The 23,684-nt window shown below is 40.6% G+C and overlaps 1 protein-coding gene across 1 annotated transcript; it reads left to right on the plus strand.

Annotated features, from left to right (window-relative positions):
• The first annotated feature begins 15,501 nt into the window (after positions 1–15,501).
• Positions 15,502–19,001, plus strand: H1-7 (H1.7 linker histone). The gene has a single exon (XM_074081742.1). It carries the CDS (start codon positions 15,623–15,625, stop codon positions 16,421–16,423), a length of 801 nt encoding a protein of 266 aa, XP_073937843.1. The 5' UTR covers positions 15,502–15,622; the 3' UTR covers positions 16,424–19,001.
• Positions 19,002–23,684: the final 4,683 nt, after the last annotated feature.

Below are 23,684 nucleotides of genomic sequence, written 5' to 3' on the forward strand. Positions count from 1 at the left end.
AACAAAAATGTAAGCTTACAAATTAGAGCTACAACAAATATAAGAAATATAAGCTAATTGTTACTTTTAAAAAGTGTATTAGTCTCTTAAGTCATGTAGTAAACAAAAACTGGACTCACTGTATTACTCAGCTTTCCATTGCTGTGAGAAAATATCTGAGGTAATTTACTTGAAAAGACGAAAGATTTGTTTTGGCTCATGGTTTCAGAAGATGTCATGCAAAGTTACTTGGCCCCATCATTTTGGGCTGTGGCGAGACACAATATCATGAGGGGAACATGTGGAAAGGCTCACCCCATGACAGCTTTGCAAAGAGCTGAAATTCATCACAGTTAACCACACTTTATTATTCAAGTCTTTCCCTTGAAGCTACAAGCCTTCAATAAAGTTTAGAGTGCCAAAAACATTTACAATACTGATTCTGGTAGTGCAATTGCTGTCTAGGTGGGGAGACAGATTTCAGCCATGTTCACAGAATCATCTCTGGTCACTTGCTTTTGTTGAATTGGTGTTCTATATATGGTAAATGAAATAACTGAGAGCCAATGAGGGAAGTCAAAATTCATGGGAACCAGGAGATTGTGGTTTGAACACAAAGATCTAACTTTGCTCCTTCCTAAATTCATTTAAAAATACAGAAAATGGAGCTTTAAAAAGATATGACTATACAGTAATTAAGATAAAACCTCAGCATCAAAATTTTATTAACTGCCGGGTGCCTGTGGCTCACACCTGTAATCCTAGCTACTCAGGATGCAGACAGAGATCAGGAGGATCATGGTTCGAAGCCAGCCTGGTCAAATAGTTTCCAAGACCCTATCTTGAAAAAACCCTTCACAAAAAGGGCTGGTGGAGTGGCTCAAGGCATAGACCCTGAGTTCAAACCCCAGTACCGCAAAAAAAGTAATAATTGATAAGCAATTAGATGTGTGGTGTACCTGATTTTGCAGAGCTAAGAAAAATTCCAGATCAGTAGCCAATCGCGGGCATGGGACTGAGAACCAACTACGTTGTACACTGGAAAATCCTTGGGAATTGGGAATGGTGTCAATTGAAGGCTAAAATAAGGCAAACAGCTTGAAAGTTATTCCAAAAACACTTAACCCCACTCATTCCTTTTCTCATTGCACACAGCTGTAAGACCATCTCTTATCACTCTAATAAAAAACTAAAGGAATCATTCTTTGGAGAGAGCAAACAGAGTGATTTGGTCTCAGATACATTAGATTGACTTGGCATTATTAATATTATGCCAAAAATAGAGGGATTAAGTAAACAAATGCTTCCTGAATGCTAAGACTCCCAGATTTATTGTACTTAATTCTCAGAATGTTGGCAGTCAGGTCTTTAGTCTCTAGGTACAATAATACAATAGGCATATCTGAGAATTTAGAGCAACCCAAGAGGAAAGATCTAAATATATTGTAATCCTAGCCACTCAGGAGGCTGAGATCAGGAGGATCGTGTTTTGAAGCCAGCCCAGCCAGGTAAATAGTTCACAAGACCCTATCTAGAAAAAACTGTTCACAATAAAGGTCTGGTGGAGTGGCTCAAGGTGCAGGCACTCACCAGTTCTGAAAAACAAAACAAAACTAAAGACTCAAAGTTGATTCCCACAAAAGCACTCTGAATTTCAATCTATATTTTAGCCTATCACATTAAATATAAGCAAGCAAATGAGTAAATATTTCAACCTGAGATATAAAGACTAAATGAAAGTAATAGGAATTTTTTTAAAAAGCACTTTGGAAGAAGTGGGATATACAGAGAGAAGGAAACCAAAAGTCAAAGATAAAAGGCACTCATCCAGTAGAGGATGTTATAAAAATAAAACTTACAAAAATTTAAATGAGCTCTTAGAATAAAACATGATAATAGATACAAAAAAATCTCAAAATAAGAGTTGGAAAATAAAGTTAAAAGTAAATATCTCATATGAGAGGAAACCATTGCCATAATAATCAAAATTTTTCTTAGAACTGAAGACCATGAGTATCCATGTGGCAGGACCTACAAAATGCTCAGCATAATAAACAAAATAGAAATACAGCAAAGTACACCATTGTAAAATTGCAGACCACTAGGACAATAAGATAATTCTATAAGTTTCCAGACAGATATACCGAAGTATAGACTAGAAAGGTAAGCAAAAACAGTGAGTAAAAGAAAAAAGAATAAGTAAGAAGTGGTTCTGTACTTCTCCAAAGCAGTTCCAGAATCTAAATAGCAATTGGTAAAAACAACAAAAAAACCCGTATTATTTCCAACCTACTACATTTTGTCAAGCTAAACATGAAGTGTGAAGGTAAGATAGTGACATTTTTGGACATGCAGTGTCTCACATTTACTTCCCCTATACTTTTTCTCAAAAACATGCTAAATGATAGTTTACTCCAAACATGTGGTGCACATAAAGTAAAAAAAAAAAAAGGACAATATGGGATTCAGAAAGCAAGAAATCCATCAAGAAGAGAGGTGACAGAAATCCCCGAAGATGGATATCTTAGGATGAAAACTGTGCACTAAATTGGAGCAGTGCAACCCAAACATCATAGATATTAAGACTGTCACCATCCCATTTTTTTTATCTTAACAAAGCTACTAGTAAGTGTATTCCACTGAAAAAGAAGGTGTAGTGTCCAGAAAAATGGCCTCCAAATCAGGAGAAAAAGAGAATTCATGTCAGCAAAGGAAAGTCACAGTTCACAGATCAAAGAGTTCAAGAGGGTAGAATGAAAGTCTCTATGAAGAGCTTCTCTCTCTCTCTCTCTCTCTCTCTCTCTCTCTCTCTCTCTCTCTCTCTCACATACACACACACACACACACACACATGCATACATGCACACACACACAGGATCTGCAGCTGATAGATTAGCTAATGAAATTGCTCTTGGGGGAAAGTGTAGTGAGAAGTCAATGGAAGATGTGAGAAGAAATTGCAATTTATCAAAGAAAATCTATGTAAAATTATGAAAAAGCAATTAACTTTAGGATCTTTGTAAGAATGTGATCACAGTACATTAACATTAATCTGAAAGATTTGTACAGATGATAATAGTGTAAATACTGTATATTAATTTAACAAAATCTATACTTTAACTTTTCTGATAGGATGGGGAAAGGGGAGAGAGAGTGGAAATATATCAGAGCTAAATTCTCTACCATTCCTGCCTAACATTACAGGAAGTCAAGGACAGCGTAAAAAACGAATGAGCCAGATATTTAGAAATTTGGACATAAGGAAATGCAAGTTTATAAATGCCAAAATAAACAGAAAGGGAGGACCAGTGGCTCACATCCATAATCCTAGCTGAGACTGGGAGGATTGCAGTTCCAGGACAAAAAGTTCATGAGACCCAATCTCCAAAATAACCAGAGCAAAACGGACTGAAAGTGTGGCTTAAGTGATAGAGCACCTGCTTTGCAAGCACGAAGCCCTAGTTCAAAGCCCAGTTCTACAAAAAAAAAAAAATATATATATATATATATAGTCACTAGAGAAGAGGACATGGAGAAGTAAGAAGTGAGGAGGGATGAGCAGAGAGGTAATATATGTATGATAAGTCTTTTAGTACTATTTAACTTTTTATTCTTAGCAGGCATATTATGATAATCAAAATCCAAAGCAATATTTAAAATTTCTGGGTTCCATTGCTTTATTACACCACTACTTGTTGCAGTTCGGAGTTTTAGGCTCTTTCGGGAGCATGTGTTTTGGTTTTTGTGGGCTACTCTAGAGTGATTTTGCTTCCGCACACTGCCAATGGAGTCATCACAAACGTTTAACCCCACTTTGACCCTGGAGCATTTTCTGATGGCCTATGTAGATAATTTTCCAAGACAGTCAGTGGGCTCTCATCCAGAAACCTTGATAAAGGGCTTCATAATTTGACCTTCAACCCTCCTCCCAGGTTTCCTTCCCCTCTACCAGAAGGTCCAACCCAAGTGCCAGACAGAAGTGAAAGGGTCTTACAGAAGACCAGAGGTGACACTCTATATAGGCAGAGAGGGGTTCAGACATTGTTATCTGCGTGGAAAGAATTCCTGGCAAAACTGAGATGTCTCATGGGCAACAGATACACCTGGCTTGAAAGAGAACAGCTGAGACATGCTTAAAGGAGTTCAGAGTGAATCAAGAAGTGAGTCATTCAGATGTACCTGCAGTTACTGCCTATACCATGGCTGGGATTCCTTCTGAGAATGCTAGAATAAGGAGTGATTATGACAGTGAATTTAGGCTTAAATATTTTTTTTATTTTGTTGGGATTTGTGTTTGAATTTAGGCATAAATTTTGTACTATATCCCTGCTGGTAATCTAATGCAGCATATTGAGAAAGCTATCTTCCACAAATTTTGAATAACTGATGTATATGATACAACCTTGTGATTCTCTTGCATCTCTTACTTTTACTTTTACTTTTGATTTTTGGTGCTGGGGAATCTTTTCCTACTTCTATCATTAACTTATAAGATAGCTGTGTAGTTTATATATGAATGACTTCAAAATAGTTCTATGTTTTGATTTGACCCAAAAAGTACCAAAAGGTCTCAAGTCTTTGTTTTAGAAGCCTAAAGTCTGTGAAATGAAATATAACCAAAGGGATGTGAGAAAACGTGGGGTAGTTTGGCTAGAGTGTCATAATTACGGTAGGTAGCTATCTTTTCCCATTTTCAAGTATTTGGGTTGCCATAAAAGGAATTTTTGATGTTATTTTAATTTTCAGTACCAAATAAATGTATGTAAATGAACTTGAAAAAAAAAACCCTGGTCCCAACAAAGGCCATAATGCCTGATTTTGTCTATATCTAAATTGGATATAGACTTTGAATATCCAGCTTATAGATGCCCATAGTTTAAAACACCACGCCACCTTACCCCACAGTAAAATCTCATGGACTTAGGAATAGAAAGCTATAGCTTTTAAGCTAAATTGGGCTGCCACCTACTTTTTGTGTAACCTGTGAAGTAAGAATTGCTTTTTACATTTTTAATGGTTGCAAAACCAAAAGAATAATAATATTTAGTGACACAAAATTAGGTGAAATTCATATTTCAGTATCCCCACTCATTTGTTTGCATTTGTCTATGGCAGATCTGAGCAGTTGTGACAAGGACCACATGACCAGCAAGTAAAGAATTTTTGCTATTTAGCCCTCTACAGAAGACTTTCTCTGACCTGTGGTTTTTAGAAGCCTGGCATCACAGGATGAGTGATGCTGTACCATCAAACCTCCTCTTTTAACAACCTTCTGAACCATGTCCCAGGAATACATGCATCTGTAAGCAAACACACACTCCAAACTATCAGAAAATCACCTCCCATGGTTTCCTCAACAAAGCTTTTTGTTGAATTTCATCATAGAAGTTCCATGGCTGTTCCCATTCCCCACCTTCATTATTTCTTAAACATGAACTTATAGCTTTTCATTTTCTCAGTGAGAGCAAAGAGAATTACTAAGACCTGACTGTAAGAAAATGCCATCTTTTGGGTACCATCTTCCAGTCTCTAACATTACTGTATGAGCAAGAAGAGAAGAAAGTTGGGAAGGTGGATGATTCAGAAGAGAAGAAAGTAATTAGAAACTAATAATGACCTGATTTTCCTCAAAGGTAATACTTACCAGCAACTCTAGGAAAAAGGAACTTGAAAAATATTTTTTCATCACTAACTTGAAATCTAGATCTATTCTATTAAATCGGTAATAGAAAGGTAAGTTTGGTTTTGAAACTTTATCTTGCCTGGCCTTGAGAACATTGAGAGTTAAGGGTGGTGCCAATCTAAATTTGCCTCTCATAAAGTGAGATTAAGAAGTTTGGGTCGAGTCAGATGCATAGAAGGAGCAAAAAAAAGAATCCTATCTTCAGGAGTTGTTAGCAATATTAAAGGAATTTCCAAAATACTGTAGCCTAAAGCCAGAGCCAAGATCTACTGAGATATAGGGTATAGAAAGTTAGGTGAAGGACCTTCCAAATTCAGTTAACCTTGTTGCTCTAGCTTCTACCTCAAGTTTCATCCAAGTGCAACATAAACTCTGCCGTGCTTCAATGCTTCATAACTTGAAGCAAAAAGGAAAATAAATATTGGGAAGTATGGGGCTTTAGGAAAGAATTGTTAGCCTAGTCTTCCAAGGAAAGATTAAAGACCTAAAGGAAATATAAATCTTCAGAAGCCCAGAGGGATGCTGGGCCAATCATATACCTCTCTCTCATTGCTCACTTTTATTTCCTGACTGAAAATTCTCAAAAACCATTTACCAGTATTTCATGCAATTAATTTGTTTGTGTTTATTTATGGGACTGTAAAAAGGCGATGAGCCCATTTCTTTTCTCTGACTCTGCCCTTCTAGATTCCTTCCCTCCTTGCTGTGTTTTGAATGTGTGTAGTCCTCTCTGAAACTCATGTTGAAATTTAACCCCCTTTATGAGATATTAAGCTCACAAAGAATGCTATCGTATGACCTTCAAAAAGCCAACCCATGCATTAGGGTTCTTCCCTAATGCATGGGTTGGCCCATTCATGCAACTAGTGGATTAATGGTCTAATAGATTATCTCAAGAGTGGCTCTGCTGTAAAAGGAAGTTTTGCTATGTCTCTTGTGCTCTCTTGCCTGTGATGCCTGGCACTGCTTTTCAACTCTGCCAGGAAGAAGGTCATCACTAGATGTAGCTACTTAACTTGGACTACAGTCATGAAGCAAAATAAACTTCTTTTCTCTATAACTTACCCAGCCTGTGGTATTTTATTATTAGCAGCAGAAAAAGGACTAAGACATTCCTTGATCATCTGAGTGTCCCTTCTCGTCTTCCTTGTGAGCTCAGGACTTTTTCTGCAGGTTTTCTTTTATGTCCTGGCCACAAACATCTCATCACTTTTTAGGTGCTGCTACTCTGCCCAGTATTAGAAATCCTTGGGTAGAACATTAAGAATTTACTCCTATGATTCCAGGATCTATTCCTTGGTATGATTCTGGCTTCAACCTTTTAAGGCATAGCTTACAGAACTGAAGCAAAGCGAATTCAATATGATGCTGTGGAAGAAAATATGAGGACCCAAAGACTTTTCATTAAGGCTGAACACCTGATTCCTAAGTATTCCTGAGTTTCACCAGTAAGTACTCTTCAGGTTCCAATATTAGACACTGAAGACATTACCTAGCTCAGATTACAAGGCCTTCCTTATTTAGTGTATTTTTGAGATGGGTCTTGCTTTTTGTCAGGCTGGCCTCAAACCATGATCCTTCTGATTTCTGCCTCCTGAGTAGCTAAGATTGCAGGTGTAAGCCACTGGCACCTGGCCTATTTCTGTTTCTTACTGTTCTTTAATTCTCAAATTATAATTCAGGGACATTTGGGGACCTGAAAGAAATCATGTTCAAAAGCTTTGACGCTAATACCCCTTTTACATTGTGGTAAGTGCTTAGTTACAGTAAAAATTTCATGTGTGTTCTACCAGTCTTATGAAGTAAGTGCTATCATCTCCATTTAATAGATGGGAATACTTAGATAATTTGATTATGTCAGATTCAATGGTAGATTTTGGACTTGAATCCAGGCTTTTCTAAGACCAAGTCCTCTGCATTTCCATTTTTCATGCTGCTGGGCATGGCTCAAATAGGAATTCCATTTCTGCAAGATTCAGGAAGGAAAGAATGAAATCCTCTAACTCCATCATTCTAGAGGCTAGTTTATATCTGATGATAATAATCATTAGGCAGAGGGCGTGAAATTTGAGGGATGCATGGCATAGGCTGACTGTAGCATACAGTTAAGTGTGTCCACTTCACTTAACTTCATGAGTCTCAGGCTCCTTGTCATTTGTGATGCAAAATGGTTACTCTCCCTTCCTGAGAGAAAGGATAAACTCTCTTTGCATAGTTTAGTGACACAGTATATTCCCTGAGGAGCAGGATGCTTCAATTTGACTGAGCCTCAGGGTGAGATTCTGTCATCATCTTTCCCCAACACTACCTTTATTTACCCTCAGAGGTATTTAGAGGCTGGTAATTACACTTCATTATCTGGCCTGGAGGTAAGCCAGGGAGGGAGAATCCTGGCTTCAATACTGTTGCTATGCAATGGTGGGCCTTGGGCAGGTATTGGTAGATACTCTGACCAATGCCATACATTCCTCTCTCTCAAGTCCCACAGTGGGTAATCACTTTACTCCCTGAGCCCTTTACCCTATGAAATTCCACAAATACCACATACCTACTGGCTTCTTTGTACCAAACACTATGTGCCAGACACATTCACATATGTAAGTTTTCCAGTTAGCATCTGGGGGAAACAAATAAGCAAACAGAAAGAACCCTGACAGATTTTGAAACCCTCAACAGCTTCAAAGAAAGAGATTAAGAGTAGGGTCAGTTCTTCAGAGGGTGAAATTTAGGAAGCTATCAAATTCTATTCCAGATTGGCTGTTGCCTTCCTCCCACTTCTCACTCATTTATATTTCATTAGCAAAAAAACGCAATAGCCTTTTCCCTCAATAGCAGACAGTGCATTTTGAGGTAGAGCTGCCTCTCAGGCTCCATGACACAGGTGGCCTTGAGACTACATTTCCCAGAAACCACCACCCAGCCTTGCTCCTCAATACGTCATTGCGAGAGCAGTGGGCATGCTCAGTCTAGCTACTGGAGGACTGTAGGACCAGACTGACCCACCCAGCCTTTTGAATGCAGGAAGTGGGTGGGCGAAGAGATAGAGCCTTTCTGCTTTTACCCACTCCAGGCATCCAGACTTTCGCCCGCACCTCCAAGACACCGGAGGCCAAGCATGGTCCTTATGGACACATAATTTTAATTTTAATTGCAGTTACTGGGGAGAAAATTGTGAAGAGAAGTGAGACAAGAGTTAATTTCGTAGCCAATCGTAGCACACAACTGATGTTGCAAAACTGGAAACCCCGCCCCATTGCAAAATCCAAGAACTAAATCTCTCCTGCTGCTGAGTAGGCAAGATGCAAGACATGGAGGCGTGATGATAGACAAAACACTGTCTCTCAAACTATTCTAAGAAGCCACGATGGTTGTAGTGTATACTTTGGCATCAAAATACAAGGACGCTGTTGAGATGAAGGGGGAAAGTGAAAGATAGCACCCCCCCCCCAAGACCAATATGGTTGTGGATTAATTCCTGGTGTGTCCTACAAGATTGGGGAGAGGGGAGAGAGGGATGCATCAATATTCACTATCTGCACACAAAATTAAGGTACAGGTGGGTTAAAAAGCTAAACACTTAAAAATAGTTAAAAATATTAAAAGAAAATTTTAGTTTTTATTATGTAAACGAAGGAAACAAGTCACAAAGCTAAGAAGCCATAAAGGAGAAGACTGGCAAAACTGAAATGAGCAACTTACCAGTAACAAGATACCATAAACAAGGTTAAAAATGAGAAGGGCAGGGAGAAAATAGCTGTATCATGCATGAAAGCAAAGGATTAACATCTAGACATCCAAAGATACCTGGAAATATCAGCTACAGATGCCAGGAAACACACCTGTAGGCAAACAAAGCTGGGTCTATTATTTGTTGCAACAAGAGAGTGCACCTTCACAAAAAGAGTGAGATAGATAAATGGTTGTTTTGTGATTTGTGCTTGTGTTAGTTGTTGGAAATGTGTTAGAAAGCAGAGAAATTGGGATTAGAGATCTTAATTATTATTTAGGAGTTGGATGGAATCCAATAGAGCTAAAACTGTAATTGGCAAAACAGCAATAGGCCCTCACGTTAGCTGGGAGAAGGGGGTGTTTGGTCACTGTTCTTTTTTTTTCAACTCATTTACCCCCAAACTGCTCCCCTCCTCTCCCTCCCCCCTTCCCCCACCTCACTTCCAGGCAGAACCTGTTCTACCCTTATCTCTAATTTTGTGACATAAGCATAAGAAGGAAGACAAAGCATTTTTGCTAGTTAAGGATAGCTATACAGAGCGATTCTTAGCATTGCTTTCATGTACAAATGTGTTACAACCCAAGTTGATTCATCTCTAACTGATCTTTACACTGGTTCCTGATCCCCTCCTCATGTTCACCTCTGTCACTTTAAGGTTTCTGTATTAGGTCCTCTGGAATGGGGACATCAAACGCTTTCATGTTTTGGGTTTTCTAACGATTTCCATATCTCCAGTATGTGCTCTTCCCTTGTCAGTGATCCAAGTCCAACCACATTGCTGTATTTGCCCTAGATCTAAAGTCCGCATGTGAGGGAGAATGTACGATTTTTGGTCTTCTGAGCTTGGCTAACCTTGCTCAGAATGATGTTCTCCAGTTCCATCCATTTACCTGCAAATGGTAAGATTTAATTTTTCTTCATGGCTGAGTAAAATTCCATTGTGTATAAATACCACATTTTCTTGATCTATTCATCAGTAGTGGGGCATCTTGGTTGTTTGCGTAACTTGGCTATTGTGAATAGTGCTGCAATAAACATGCGTGTGCAGGTGCCTCTGGAGTAACCTGTGTCACATTCCTTTGGGTATATCCCCAGGAGTGGGATTGCTGGATCATATGGCAGGTCTATGTTTAGATTTTTAAGACACCTCCACATGTTTTTCCAGAGTGGTTGCACCAGCTTGCATTCCTAGCAGCAGTGGATTAGGGGGTTCCTTTTTCCCCCACATCCTCACCAACACATGTTGTTGTTGGTGTTTTTGATGATGGCTATTCTAACAGAGGTGAGGTGGAATCTTGGTGTGATTTTAATTTGCATTTCCTTTATGGCTAGAAATGGTGAGCATTTTTTCATGTGTTTTTTGGCCATCTGAATTTCTTCTTTTGAGAAAGTTCTGTTTAGTTCACTTGCCCATTTCTTAATTAGTTCATTGATTTTAGGAGAGTTTAGTTTCTTAAGTTCCCTGTATATTCTGGTTATCAGTCCTTTGTCTGATGTATAACTGGCAAATATTTTCTCCCACTCTGTGGGTGGTCTCTTCAGTTTAGAGACCATTTCTTCTGTTGTGCAGAAGCTTTTTAATTTTATAAAGTCCCATTTGTCCATCCTTTCTCTTAGTTGCTGAGCTGCTGGGGTTCTAATGAGGAAGTCTTTGCCTCTACCTATTAGTTCCTGAGTGTTTCCTGCTCTTTCCTGTACTAACTTCAGAGTTTTGGGTCTGATATTAAGGTCCTTGATCCATTTTGAGTTGATACTAGTACAGGGTGATAGACATGGATCTAGTTTCAGTTTCTTGCAGATGGATAACCACTTTTCCCAGCAACATTTGTTGAAGAGCCCGTCTTTTCTCCATTGTATATTTTTGGCACCTTTGTCAAAAATGAGGTGGGTATAGTTGTGTGGACTCATATCCGGGTCCTCTATTCTATTCCACTGGTCTTCATGTCTGTTTTTGTGCCAGTACCATGCTGTTTTTACTGCTATTGCTTTGTAATATAGTTTGAAGTCAGGTATTGTGATACCTCCAGCATTGCTCTTTTTGCCGAGTATTGCCTGGCTATTCACGGTCTCTTGTGTTTCCAAATGATCACTGTTTTTATCTGTGCTCAGGCGTAATTTCCGAGTGTTTTTTGTGTAATTTGGAAGTGATTTCAAACATTTAGCTTGTTACATGATGTTTTTGTTTTGGCACCCTCCTTTAAGAGTGTGACATCTTATCAGATCTCATATATGAGAATTTGGAATGAATTCCCCTCAGGAATGTTACATCAAACCTTATCAGAACCCCCATATTTGAGTTACTCTTCTCAACTACAGGACTTCAAAATACATACAGACTCAACTTTCACCACTACTTTGAGAGCCTTAGGCCATGTGAGGCTACCCTCTTGTCAGCTGCTTCTCCAAGGACCCAGTGAAAAAGCTCTGACAAGCAACAATCTATTGATGCTGTCTCCAAAAATTGAGAGCTCCAGCTGCAAGAGGGTGACATCCTGTTAGACTTGGAACTTTGAAGCCTTGCCTGCACAAGTACCACCCTCTAGTATTGAGGGACCTCAGGCACTGTCATAGATCACAAAGGCCTAATTCTATCCTAATTGAGCAACTGAGCTTTGATCATTTTGGAACTCACCCATTAGGTGAGTTAATGCACCTTGTCTATTAAGTATATTCCCTGTGAGAGTTCTTCATGTAATTCTTCTCTAAGCATAGAAATCTAAGAAAAATTCTCTTTTATGGTAATAAATCATGTAATTCCTGAAGTCATACATTGGTCACCTCCTTATTTCCACCATGCACCAGTGTTGATATTTTTGTAGTGCTCATAGAACAACCTGTCCTTATGTTAGTGTGCTCTGAAGTTGTTTATATTAAGTAGATAACAATTGTGTCTAAGTACTAGTTGCAAGCTAGCACTGACAGACATCTGTCCTTTTTGTTTCTCATAAAATATATAAAGAGCTCTTACAAGTCAACAAATAATCCAGTGAAAAATTAGGGAAGGGTAGGAACTACAATTCACAAAAAAAGGAAGAAAAATGAATAGTTGTATTAGTCTATTTTTCATTACTATAATGAAATATCTAAATCTGTGTAACTTTATAAAGAAAGATTTATTTACTCTCTCTCTGCTTCCTGCTTCCATCCCAACTTGGCCTACCTGGCAAGATGGGGCCACCATTGCTATTTGTAATGCTTTTCCCTTACATCTACTAAACTCCATTACCAATAAATAAAAATAAAAGGAAGATTTATTTAGCTTATGATTCTGGAGGTTCAGGGAATGGCACCATCTTCTGCTTGGCTAACTGTGCCAATGAGGAAACTGAAACAATGAAATGCTATTGGTAGAAATTAAAAATCATCCAGATGTTTTGAAGAACAATTTGACAATATCTACCAAAATATTAAATTCATATACTCTTCAATCACATATTTCTAAAAAATCTCTTCCAGAGAGATTATTACATAAATATAAACCAAGAAAAACTGAAAGGCATAGTCACTGTAGCATACTTGCAAAAGTAAAAACTGGAAAAATCCACTTTTCCCAAATAACTATTAAAGGAGAATAATAAAATTAATTCTACAATACTATTCAGTATCTTATTTAGCTTTATTTATTTTTAAAAACACTTAAAAGTTAATTTATGTCTCTAAGTAAAAGCATTATACTAAACATTCAGTAAAGAAAACAGCCAGGTACTGGTGGTTCACCCCTGTAATCCTAGCTACTCAGGGGTCAGAGATCAGGAGGATTGCAGTTCAAAGCCAGCTCAGGCAAGTAGTTCATGAAACCCTATCTCAAAAATTCCCAATATTAAAAAAAAAAAAATAGCTGGCAGAGTGGTTCAAGTGGTAGAGCACCTGCCTAGCAAGCGTGAGGCCCTGAGTTCAAGCTCCAGCACTGCCAAAAGAAAAGAAAGAAAGAAAAAGAAAACAGCATATCTTCTATTGTAAAGGCATAAAGTAGAAATAACACTGTGGGAGTTCATTTTAATAACATGGCAGGTCAAAACTTGCTGATGGGCAGGAGAATGGGGGAAGGCCACTCCAGAGAACCTGTAGTAGGAGAGATCAGATGGAGAATGGAACACCTGCAGGTTGATTGGGAGAGGGAGAGGCATTCTTCCTTCATTATTCAGAAATCTGCAATCTGTGAGAAGAAAAGATGTCTTTGCCTATGCCAGGCTTTCTTGACTAAATATCTTCTTTGCCGTTCTCTGCCAAGACCTTTGCATACTATTTTAGTTTTATAGGACTCAAGGTGCTTTCTTCAACCTTATTCAACTATAGACACTGGGGTTATTATTAGCACATGACAAAGAGACTTGGTACTTTTATCTTAAAGTTTTTAAGGTGAATAGATCAGGAAGAAAGGACTCATTAAGACAAGGAGCATATGAAAAATGGCCATATATCAACAATTAGTGAATTAAAAGAAAGTAGGCTAGCAGAGTGGCTCAAGTGGTAGATTGCCTGGCTAGCACGTCTAGTAAGTGTAAGTGTAAGGCCCTGAGTTCAAGCCCCAGTACTGCCAAAAAAAAAAAAAAAAAAAACTAAATAGAAAGTACCAGTTGTATCTGACAGCTTGTAAAGTGCCAACATAATAGGCACTCTGCAAAGTAATTACTTGCAGTCTGGTCCTTGTCTTCCAGAAAGTTCATATTTTCAGATTCTAAAATATTAGATGAAGGAGATTTCACACACTTCTGGATAATTAAGGCATTTGGAAACTAATCCTGATCTCCAACTTTTTACTGTTCAAAAATTCTTTTTTACCTCTCTTGAAGCTTCACAAAGGTCCCCCCCAATAGTTTTTTTTAAACATAGCTTTTCAAAAATAAGTATAAACTGCAATTTTATTTATTATTTTGGTGGTCAATGGAAGAGCATATAAGAAAATGGAACAGGAACGATGAAAGGGGAGTATTTCCCAAACACCCAGTAAAGGAAACTGGAAATGAACAGCACTGTTTTTCTGAAACCTTAAGAAAGGTGGAAGCTGATAGGTCATAAAGAATCCAGTATAAGAAGAAAATCTTACCAAATATTTCATCATTGTGAAGACTGTGAGTTGTCTTTAAGTCGGAATTCTCACTTGAGGTGTTATACCATCATATCTTTGGTGTCATTGAGAGACAAAGCTGCTTCTGACGGTAATGAGGATAACAGTTGAAGAAATGAGGGATTCCCTCATTGCCTCATTACCATCAGAAGCAGGACTTGCTGTCCTTTTAAATAAGAAAATCAGACTTGAAAATCTTAAGGGATTTATCAATGTCGTATGGCTGTTAAAGAGCCATGTCTTCAAGCTCCAAGACCAAGTGTTCTTTTCTTTTAAAAAAAAAAAAAGCTATATTGTACCATTAAATATAAAATTAAAATAAAAAGCCATATAAGATTGCAAAAATAACTGTGGTAGGTACGGTAATTTAGAGGTGACTGAATCATTTGATTGAAAGAGCTTCAGTGAAAAAAAGAGGATTTAGGAAGAACTTAAAAAGAAGAGAAGGGTTTATGTGGGCAAAGAACGGGAATGGGCAAACCAAGAAGAATGAGAGATAGAAAAGCACGAAGTGTGTCCAAAGAACAATGACGAGACCAGTGTTCTTAGGTGATTTGAAATCTCTATTGCTCCAACTAAATGAATCATCTGAACTTCCCAGGTATGGGAAGAAATGTTTAGAAGGACCACAGTGGTTCCTCCTTCTGCTTCCTGCTCTTGCACAGATTCCACCGTGCAGAGTCAGGGAGCAGTGACAGCAGATACCTTACTGGTGGGATTTCTAGGCCGGGTTGTGTTTCAAGAATGACCACATTTACTTTTTGCCAGCACTGTATTGCTTGGAGAGTTGGGGGCAGCTCATCTTAGGGAAATGTGTGGGGCCGCAGGAAAACAACGGACTTCAGAAAGTAATAGAAATCAAGTTCAGTTACTATAAGCTCAGAACAAAACCCTAGAGACCTTATAGGTGATTGTTAGCGATAACAGGCGCGCTAAAGATATGGATTGGTTTAGACCTAGAAGGAAGCGGCTGGTAATTAAAAGTAACCCACCCCTCTCCCCACACGTGGGATGGGCCAGTCCTCTAACCCGGTCCTGAAAAGTCGGGGCCCCCACCCCCGTTTGTGACGTGGCCCACCAGCCCGAGCGTCGGTTATGCCTTGGCAGGTGAGGCCCAAGGCAAGCTCAAAGCCAGCGGCCCCGCGCAGGGGAAAGCGGGGCCATGGCTGAAGCTGCCGAGCTCAATGGCGAATCTCAACGGGCTGAAGGCAAAACCCAGCCTCAGCCCGCGGAAAGATTCCTGGCGGGCCTGCCCAGGCGGGCCCCGCGCTCGGTGCTCAAGGTGTCCCAGCTGCTGCTCCAGGTCATCGGCGAGCACAGCGGCCTGACCCTGGCGGCGCTCAAGAAGGAGCTCGGCAACGCTGGCTACGAAGTGCGCAGGAAGGTCGGCCGCCCCGCGGGCGAAGCGTCCAGGTCTGAGGTCAAGGGCACGCTCCTGCGGGTCAGCGGCAGCGACGCCGCAGGCTACTTCAGGGTCTGGAAGATTCCCAAACCCAAGAAAAAGCCGGGGCGCCCCAGGCTGGCCGACAGCCGCCGCTGTTTGAGGAGGACCCCGCCCCAGCCGCGGAGCCGAAGGAGGCGACGCACAAGGCGCCAAGCGGCCAAGAAGGCCAGGGAGGTGTGGAGACGCTGCACGCGCGTAAATGCCAAGGCCAGGAGGGCCAAGCCAAGGGCCAGAGAATCGGTTCGTGCCAGAGTCAAGGAAGAAGCCAGGGCCAAAGTGATGGTCGAGGGGCGAGGACGGCCCTCCAAGGAAGACACCAGGCCTAGCTCACGAGAGGAGAAGAGGCCAAGCTCCAAGCTCAGAGAAGAGAAGAAGCAGGAACCCGAGAAGCCGGTAAAACGGACCATCCAACAGCCAACTGAGGTTAAAACCGACCGTGCCTCCAGCGGACAGGGGAAGGCGCGCACAAAAACTTCCACTAAATCTGAAGGTCCTCGAAATGCAGTCGGGAATCCATAGTGTGGGAAAGGCTTCCCTTCCTCCAGGCACCAATGCCTTTGAGCCTAGGCTCCAAAGAGAGCAGCTGTCACTCTCATTGAAGCTATTTAAAGACATTTCCATTGTTTTGTTGTCTGTTTTCCTCTGAGCTGGAAAGGGGATGGGTACTGAGGTGAGGTGTACCCTCACCTGAGGGGGGATGGTGAGAGGAACAGAGTAAAAGGAGTTGAGATTCTGTTCTTGCTGGGGGGACCCAGAGACACACCTTTCAGAAGAAAAGAAAACCACCAAAGTAACAAGGTTAGACAGAAGTCCTGAATTAACGATAGGCACTCAGAAATCCTAATCGAGTTTTGGGGAGGAGGGCATGTTCGAAGAGCAGACAATTTTTGAGTGTCCTACTTATCCAAAGTGTTCTTATCTGAAATACTTTTTTAGGACAAAGTTCCATCTCCCCAAATTACTTCTAATGAGTTTGTAGTTTTTGCCCTGTTAGATTCCCTATTTTAAATTTTAAATTGTCTTACTTGTGAATCCTCCGTTAAATGAGGTAGGGTGGGAAAGCTTCCAGCACAGGGCTTGGTGCTCATTGCTGAGAGTTAAGTGTATATAAATAATTCCTGACGGTTTGTAATATTCTGGAGCAGAACACTACAGAACCAAGACCAGGATTCTTGTCAAAGTTCTGCACCTCTGAACTTAGCCGCACTATTCCTTAAACATTTGTGGTCTGAACACCTTCCCCATGAAATGTTGGGACTGTGCTAGGATGATTTTAGGTGATTTTAAGTGTCAGTTAAATGATAAGAGGGTCTTAAATATCATGGTATATTCCTTGATGAAATTCAACAATAAGGGAATTAACAACTGGGAATTCTGATTCATAGGGAATTATGAAGGTTTGAGTGCATATCAGAAATACTGTAAGAGGGAAGAATAGATAATGTCTAGGTCTTTTGCTTTTCTGGAACTACGTGTATTGGATACATACCAAGTGGGGAAGAAATGTATGCTTTTAGTTGTGACTGCAGAGGTTAGAACAGCATGGGGGTAGTTTCACACCATAGACTATGACAGAACACAGAAGAGTTCCTAGAGAAGTAAAATACCAGACTAATTCAGGGAAAGGATTTTCTGTTTCCAAATGATGCCAAAGGAGTGGGGGACACTTCTGGAAAGTTTTTATTCTTGAAAAGAGGTAGAGATGGGAAGGTATTGAAACCACCTGGGAATTTTTTTCTGATATATACCTGATCAGATTTTTTCCAGAGAACCTGGTGTCTTGCACAAGGGGAACAACAACGTGTATTTCAAACAAACAAAAAACTTAAGTTCTGCTACGATTTTCCTGATCACACCCATTAGAATCACTGCTTTAAGCCTGTGCAGAGCCAAGTATTAGCAACATTCTTGCAATGAGTCTCATCTAGAGGTGATCTGAAATTTGAAATTTCCCCATGCTATAATTAAGTTTACTAAGCACCTGAATGTAAGAAGCAAAATGAAACAGAGAATGGAGAGTCATCTGAAAAGAGACAGAAAGTGAAATATTGTCCATTGAACACAGCTAGAACAAAGTGAACTAAATGCTCTGGGGATAGATAAATTGCCCTTTTATAATTCTAGAATGTTTTAACCCAAAGAATAAGGTGGTCTAGAATTAGCCTTTTTCCCCTAACATAGGTTTGGAATGACTTTGGCAACAATTCGTTTCCTAATTTTTCTAGGAATCATCACAATTCTGTTTGTATTATTGATTCTTCATTTAAGCAAACTTTCTTTCATTCAGTAAAACTTAAAAATTAAGTGTTTACCTTATACAGCAAATGAGACCCAGTTTCTGACCTCACGAAGCCAGCAGTGGTCATTTCAGATTATTTCTGATGATAAGCTCTAGGGTGACTGTAGTCCAATGAAATATAGGAAATCACCCTAACTCAATGGCAAGCTATCCAGATTATCCTGATCTTAACACTAGAGGGACAGTCATTAATACAAGATTCTGGACCCTGGGCTGGGAACACTAAAATGGATAAAACATAATCCCCACTTTTCTGTGTTAACATTCAAGTGACATATTTGGGTATTTGTCAGTAAATGGAATGTCTCCAGCTCCAATTCTTTGCTTTCCTTTTACCTCAACTGCTTAGTATAATACCAGTCAGATAACTGTTAGACTGTATTTTTTTTATAGTTGTACTAGGGGTACAATGTGACATTTACACAAGTTGCTACAACATATCATAGTTGAATTCACCCCCTCCATCCACTTCCCTATCTCCCCTCCCCTATTCTTGGAATAGTTTCATCAAGTCTCATTTTGCCATTTATATTCATGTGTACATAATATTTCCATCATATTCACCCTCCTACACCCTTTCCTTACACCTTCTGCCCTCCCACTGGTGCCAATCCCAAGACAGGACCTGTCCTGCCTTCCTTCCTGTTCTCCAGTTTTGTAAAAAAACAAAACAAAACATTTTTTTAAAGATAACTATATAGTGGGTTTCATTGACTGTTGGACTTTAGAGTCATAATGAACCTTAGATACCCTCTAGCATCAAATGTTCAATGATTGTTTAAAAAACAGTTGATGAAAATACAAATGGCCTTAAAAAATATGAAAAAGGTCCAACTTATAAAATAGTATTTAAAACAATAAGATAGTATTTTTAATCATATGGGCCAAAATCCAAATGTCTTGAGAACCTACTCTGTTGGTGAAGCTAAGGAGAAACAGGCATTCACAATGTTGCTGGGAGTATGAATTGTTGCAAATCCAAATGGAGGAAATTGACTATCAAAACTACAAATGTGGCCAGGCATGGTATCTCACACCTATAATCCCAGCTATTAGCTGGGAGGCAGAAATTGGGAGGATCACAGTTCCAGGCTAGTCCAGGCCAAAAGTTAGCAAGATTCCATCTCAAGAAAAGGCCAGGCATGGTAGCTCACACTGTAATCCCAGCTACTCAGGAGGCAGGAGGCAAGAAATAGGAGGCTCCTAGCTCCAGGCAAAAATGAGCCTATTCCAAAAACCAACTAAAGCAATAAAGGGCTGTGGGCATGGCTGAAGTAGTAGAGCACCTGCCTGGCAAGACTGAGGCACTGAGTTCAATCTCTAGTACCACCAAAAAAATAAAAGTGCAATGGGATTTACCTTTATAAACTTCTACACAAATTAAATGACTTATGTCTAATGTATTTAGTGCAGCATTGCATTAACAAAAATGGAAATAATTAAAATGTCATTAGGAAATAAGTTAAACTAAAGCTTCCATGCAGTGAAATAGCATGCAGGTGTACAAAGGAAGGAGTTCTTTACTGTTATGACAAGCTCCCCAAGACATAGTTAATGAAAAAAAAGGTTCGAGACTGAGTATACTATATTACCTTTTGCGTAAAGTAAAGGAAAATCTAAATATAACTGCAAGACTGGAAGAATATGCCAAAAGAAAAAGAAAAAGGAAAAAATCTAAGTGGAGTTGAGGATGTTGATATGAGGTAGAGTTGCCTGCCCCCAGCTCGCACAAAGCCCTAGGTTTCAGTCCCAGCATCGCATAACAACAAACAAACCTAATTAGTTTCTATAACCTAAGTAGCCTCTCTACTGTGAGGGGAAGGTGATGGGAATTTTAGGGGATGAATATGACACTTTACTATATCTTTTTGTATTTGTTTTCAGAACCACATAAATTGTAACTTGTTAAAATGAAGGTAGGAATTTCCACATAATTATCAATTGTGGCTTTTTTGCTTATAAGGTGGTTTGTACTACTGCATGTATGAGTTACCTCATCTTACCTTCACCTCAATCTCTTAGGTCTTAGATGGAAAAGCCAATGTTTAGAAAGTGTACAATTTAGAAATTGTCCTTAACTGAAAATCCAGTGCTCTCTCCAATTCCAGATGTTGAGTGGGGCTCATTAACTCCACAAACCATCCTTTAAGGTCACAAGTTTAGATCCATTTCTACAGGGTATTTTAATCTTCAGAGGGGAACAATGTTCTCAGTTTTTCAGCCCATTTTTCAGAACATGTTAACATCTCCATTTGTCAATGTTCTCAAAACAACAGATCTCTCCCGTTCTTCTACAGGGAGCTCTAACATGACAAGGATGTCTAAGTGGGCTGAAGGTAACTACATCCAAAACTTAAGTACCTAGGAAAGACAGGAATACAGGCTATTTGGAAAAATTCACATGACAAGACTTACACACACACACACCTCAGTTCAAAGGATTTGGAAGAGAAAAAAGTCTGAAGGGATATTAACACCAGGACTTGAATGAAGGTAGATAGAAGATAGAAGGATGTCAGGATTTTGATAGTCCATTGAAGCTTGCTGAGAAAGCAGTAAGTGAACATCACCGTGGCTGCGTTTCTCAACTCCCTTACCTCTAATCCTTTTTGGTGATGGAAAAGACCAGACTTGTCAAAAGCATTTCTCCACGTGGCTGGGGAGAAGTGAGAGGGAACACAAAATAAGGAAACATAAGAAGCCTGGAGGTAGCAAAACAGTCTGGTTGGTGTAAAGAAAACTGCAGCGGTGTCTGAGGCGCACCCCCTGAGCAGGGCTTGAAGCGCTTCCTGGCATCTCCCACTGGGGAAGATCCAGCCTTTGGGTTCGTCTTCCGGTCCCAGAGGCTTGGTCAGTGGGTCATTGGCCAGCGTTCCCGTCCACGCCCCGCCGCCTAGGTTTCTTCCTGAAACCACTTCGTACCTGTCCTCTGGATACTCTCAGGTGAACACCCCATTTGTGCGCGCCGCACCTAGCTCCAGAGAAATACTCAGTTTCTGAGAACTTGCCTACGGGGTCAATTCGCAGTCGTCACCGCCACTACCTGAGGCGCACCACTCCAGGCGTCCCCTAAAGCAGGGTGGACACTTTCATGCCTCTCAAACTGCGCCCTGGGCCCTCTCGGCTCTCGCTGGTCCCGGCCCGCTCTACCCTGCAGCCCACAAATTGGGTCGTGTCCGCAGCAAATTGGGGAGAGGACAGGACGGAGGCGAGGTGGCCCACCCTGTGGCGATTCCAGGCGTCTGGATCAGGAGCGGCGCAGGGAGATCGGCCAGGCTCAGAACTCTGCGATTCAAATCCGCCTCCCGCCCCCTTTTTATCAGGAGAGAAGAGCAGGGAAAGGAAAGAAAACTGGAGAAGACCAAAAGACGAATTTAATGATATGGCCTCGCTTTATTCAGCTGATAGAGACTGTAAATCTCATATTATAAATCCCTAAAGTTATAGACTAAAGAAGCAAGTCAGCTAAAAATCCCGCAGGCTGGAGCCGCTGGGCTGGATAACAGGTGGAAGGACAATCTGTTCTGGAAGAGGCACAAGCGCGGACGTAGTGACAAGAGCCAAGGCAGGAAAGCGATGACCCGGGAGGGCTTGGCTGGAGAACACGCGGAGAACAGTGACTACGGTCACACTTGATTTCCCAGGCCTGGAACTGCCAGCGCCTGGCACATAGTAGGCACGCAAAATACTGCTTGTAGAGATAAGACATTTTGCTTCGCGGGAGGGGGGGGTAGTGAGTGAATAAATTAAATGAGCGAAAAGTGGAAAGTGACTGCAAGAGGTGCTTAAACTGCTTTTGCTGAAAAACACTGACTCCTTACTTGGGTCCACCAATTAACTAAAAACAGAAGCTTGGAACCCCTGCCTCCATTTTGTTTCTGTCTTTGCTCTAAGCCATTCTCTTTCAGTCACTTTGCGATCACCTTGGACTCCAGAAAGGACAGAACTGGTAATATCTTTATGACAGTGCTGTTAGGAACAGTGGAGACTTGCAGGATAGAGCACCCTTCCAAATGAGAGCAATTACCTGTACTGATAAGGCTGCACTATGGAGCAGGGGCAATCTGGTTCCCCAATCTGGAAACCAGATTGCTTCCTTGAAGTGATGACAACGATAACATCTCTGAAACCCCTTTTGGAACCCTCAAACCGAGATACTGGTCAACCAGAATGGGAACTGTTTAACTATGCAAACCTTTGTCTGTCCCCAGTTCTTTGTCTACTTTAATATATAGCTGATGTCTATATCGTGGAAGATGGCTGAAGATGAGCTGAGCTTACTCTGCCTCTTCTCACATGTCCCAAGCCTTGTTATAAATTGCCCTTTTCTACCTTCACCATGCCTCTTTGGAATTTTGGGGCAAGTGGCTGGACCTGGCATCTCAGGAGTTTGGGCCTTGGATCCAAAACTCCAGTTTCAAAAGTAGGATTGCAAAAGGATGGGAGCTAGGAAGAACAAATATGCTTGGGAAGGTGTGGCACAGGCCCAACAACAAAAACAAATAAAAAAATTTTAAAAAGGTAAGAAGGAAGGCAGGAAGAGTGCTACCTATTGGAAAATGGAAGTGGTGATGGGAAAAGAGGCAGGGAGCTTGAGGCCTGGAGTTGAAGAACACTGGCAGCTTTGTATAACCTTTCAATCTTAGAGAGCCACTGGGGACAGTCTGTTTTCACTGGAGAGAAACTGGAGGAGGTAGCAGACCAGGGCCTCCAAGACAGCTCCTTCTCCACATCCTGAACTGGACAGGATTTTCAAAGCAGGAGAATGTATTTTTGCACCATGGCTTAATTGGTTACAGCCTCTGCCTAGTAAACAGGGTTTGAATCTTACTGTGTCACATCTTACTAGACAAGCCTAGTTTTCCCCATGTGCCCCATGGGCTCTCTGATGTTCCTGCTGCTCTTGCGTATAGTGTAACCAAATCATGTTTAGAAATTCCTTCCATAACCCTTTATTGGTTTCTAATCCACTTGTGAGTTTGGAAAACCCTGGTCATTAAGGGCTTGACACAATAGGCCTTGTCATCTACCTTTGTGCTGAATGCTCACTCTATCTGCCTCCACGGCAACTTATTAGAGGCTTAGGAAAATTACCAGATAACTAGCAAAGGAAGACCACTTCCTTGGATGTCTGTTTTTTGCTATTATATTGAATATTCCTTCTTTGAGTTGTCTGCTCCTGTCTTTTCAGATTTCTGAACCCAATTGTCCTGTGTTGAGTTTGAAAACTCCAGCCCCAACCAATCACAGAAGCTTGGTAATTTCTGAAATTGGTGACTAAGCCCAGTTCTTTCACTAAAGCAAGCATGGAGAAAGACCTTAAAACTAAAGGGAACAGAACCAAGGATGAGCCTAGGGAGGCTGACAGCAAGGAGTGCAAAGATCTTTTGGAATAGGCTGACACACTACTGCTTGAAATGAGATCAGCCAGTGGTTCTCAAACTTGAACTTGTATCATATTCTGAAGGGTCTGTGATTATT

The sequence above is a fragment of the Castor canadensis genome, chromosome 8, assembly GCF_047511655.1.
Source record: "Castor canadensis chromosome 8, mCasCan1.hap1v2, whole genome shotgun sequence".
In the NCBI taxonomy this organism is placed as follows: Eukaryota; Metazoa; Chordata; class Mammalia; order Rodentia; family Castoridae; genus Castor; species Castor canadensis.

What these genes read in the sequence shown, in the direction of transcription:
- H1-7 (XM_074081742.1), top strand. Translation starts at nt 15,623, where the DNA reads ATGGCTGAAGCTGCCGAGCTCAATGGCGAATCTCAACGGGCTGAAGGC.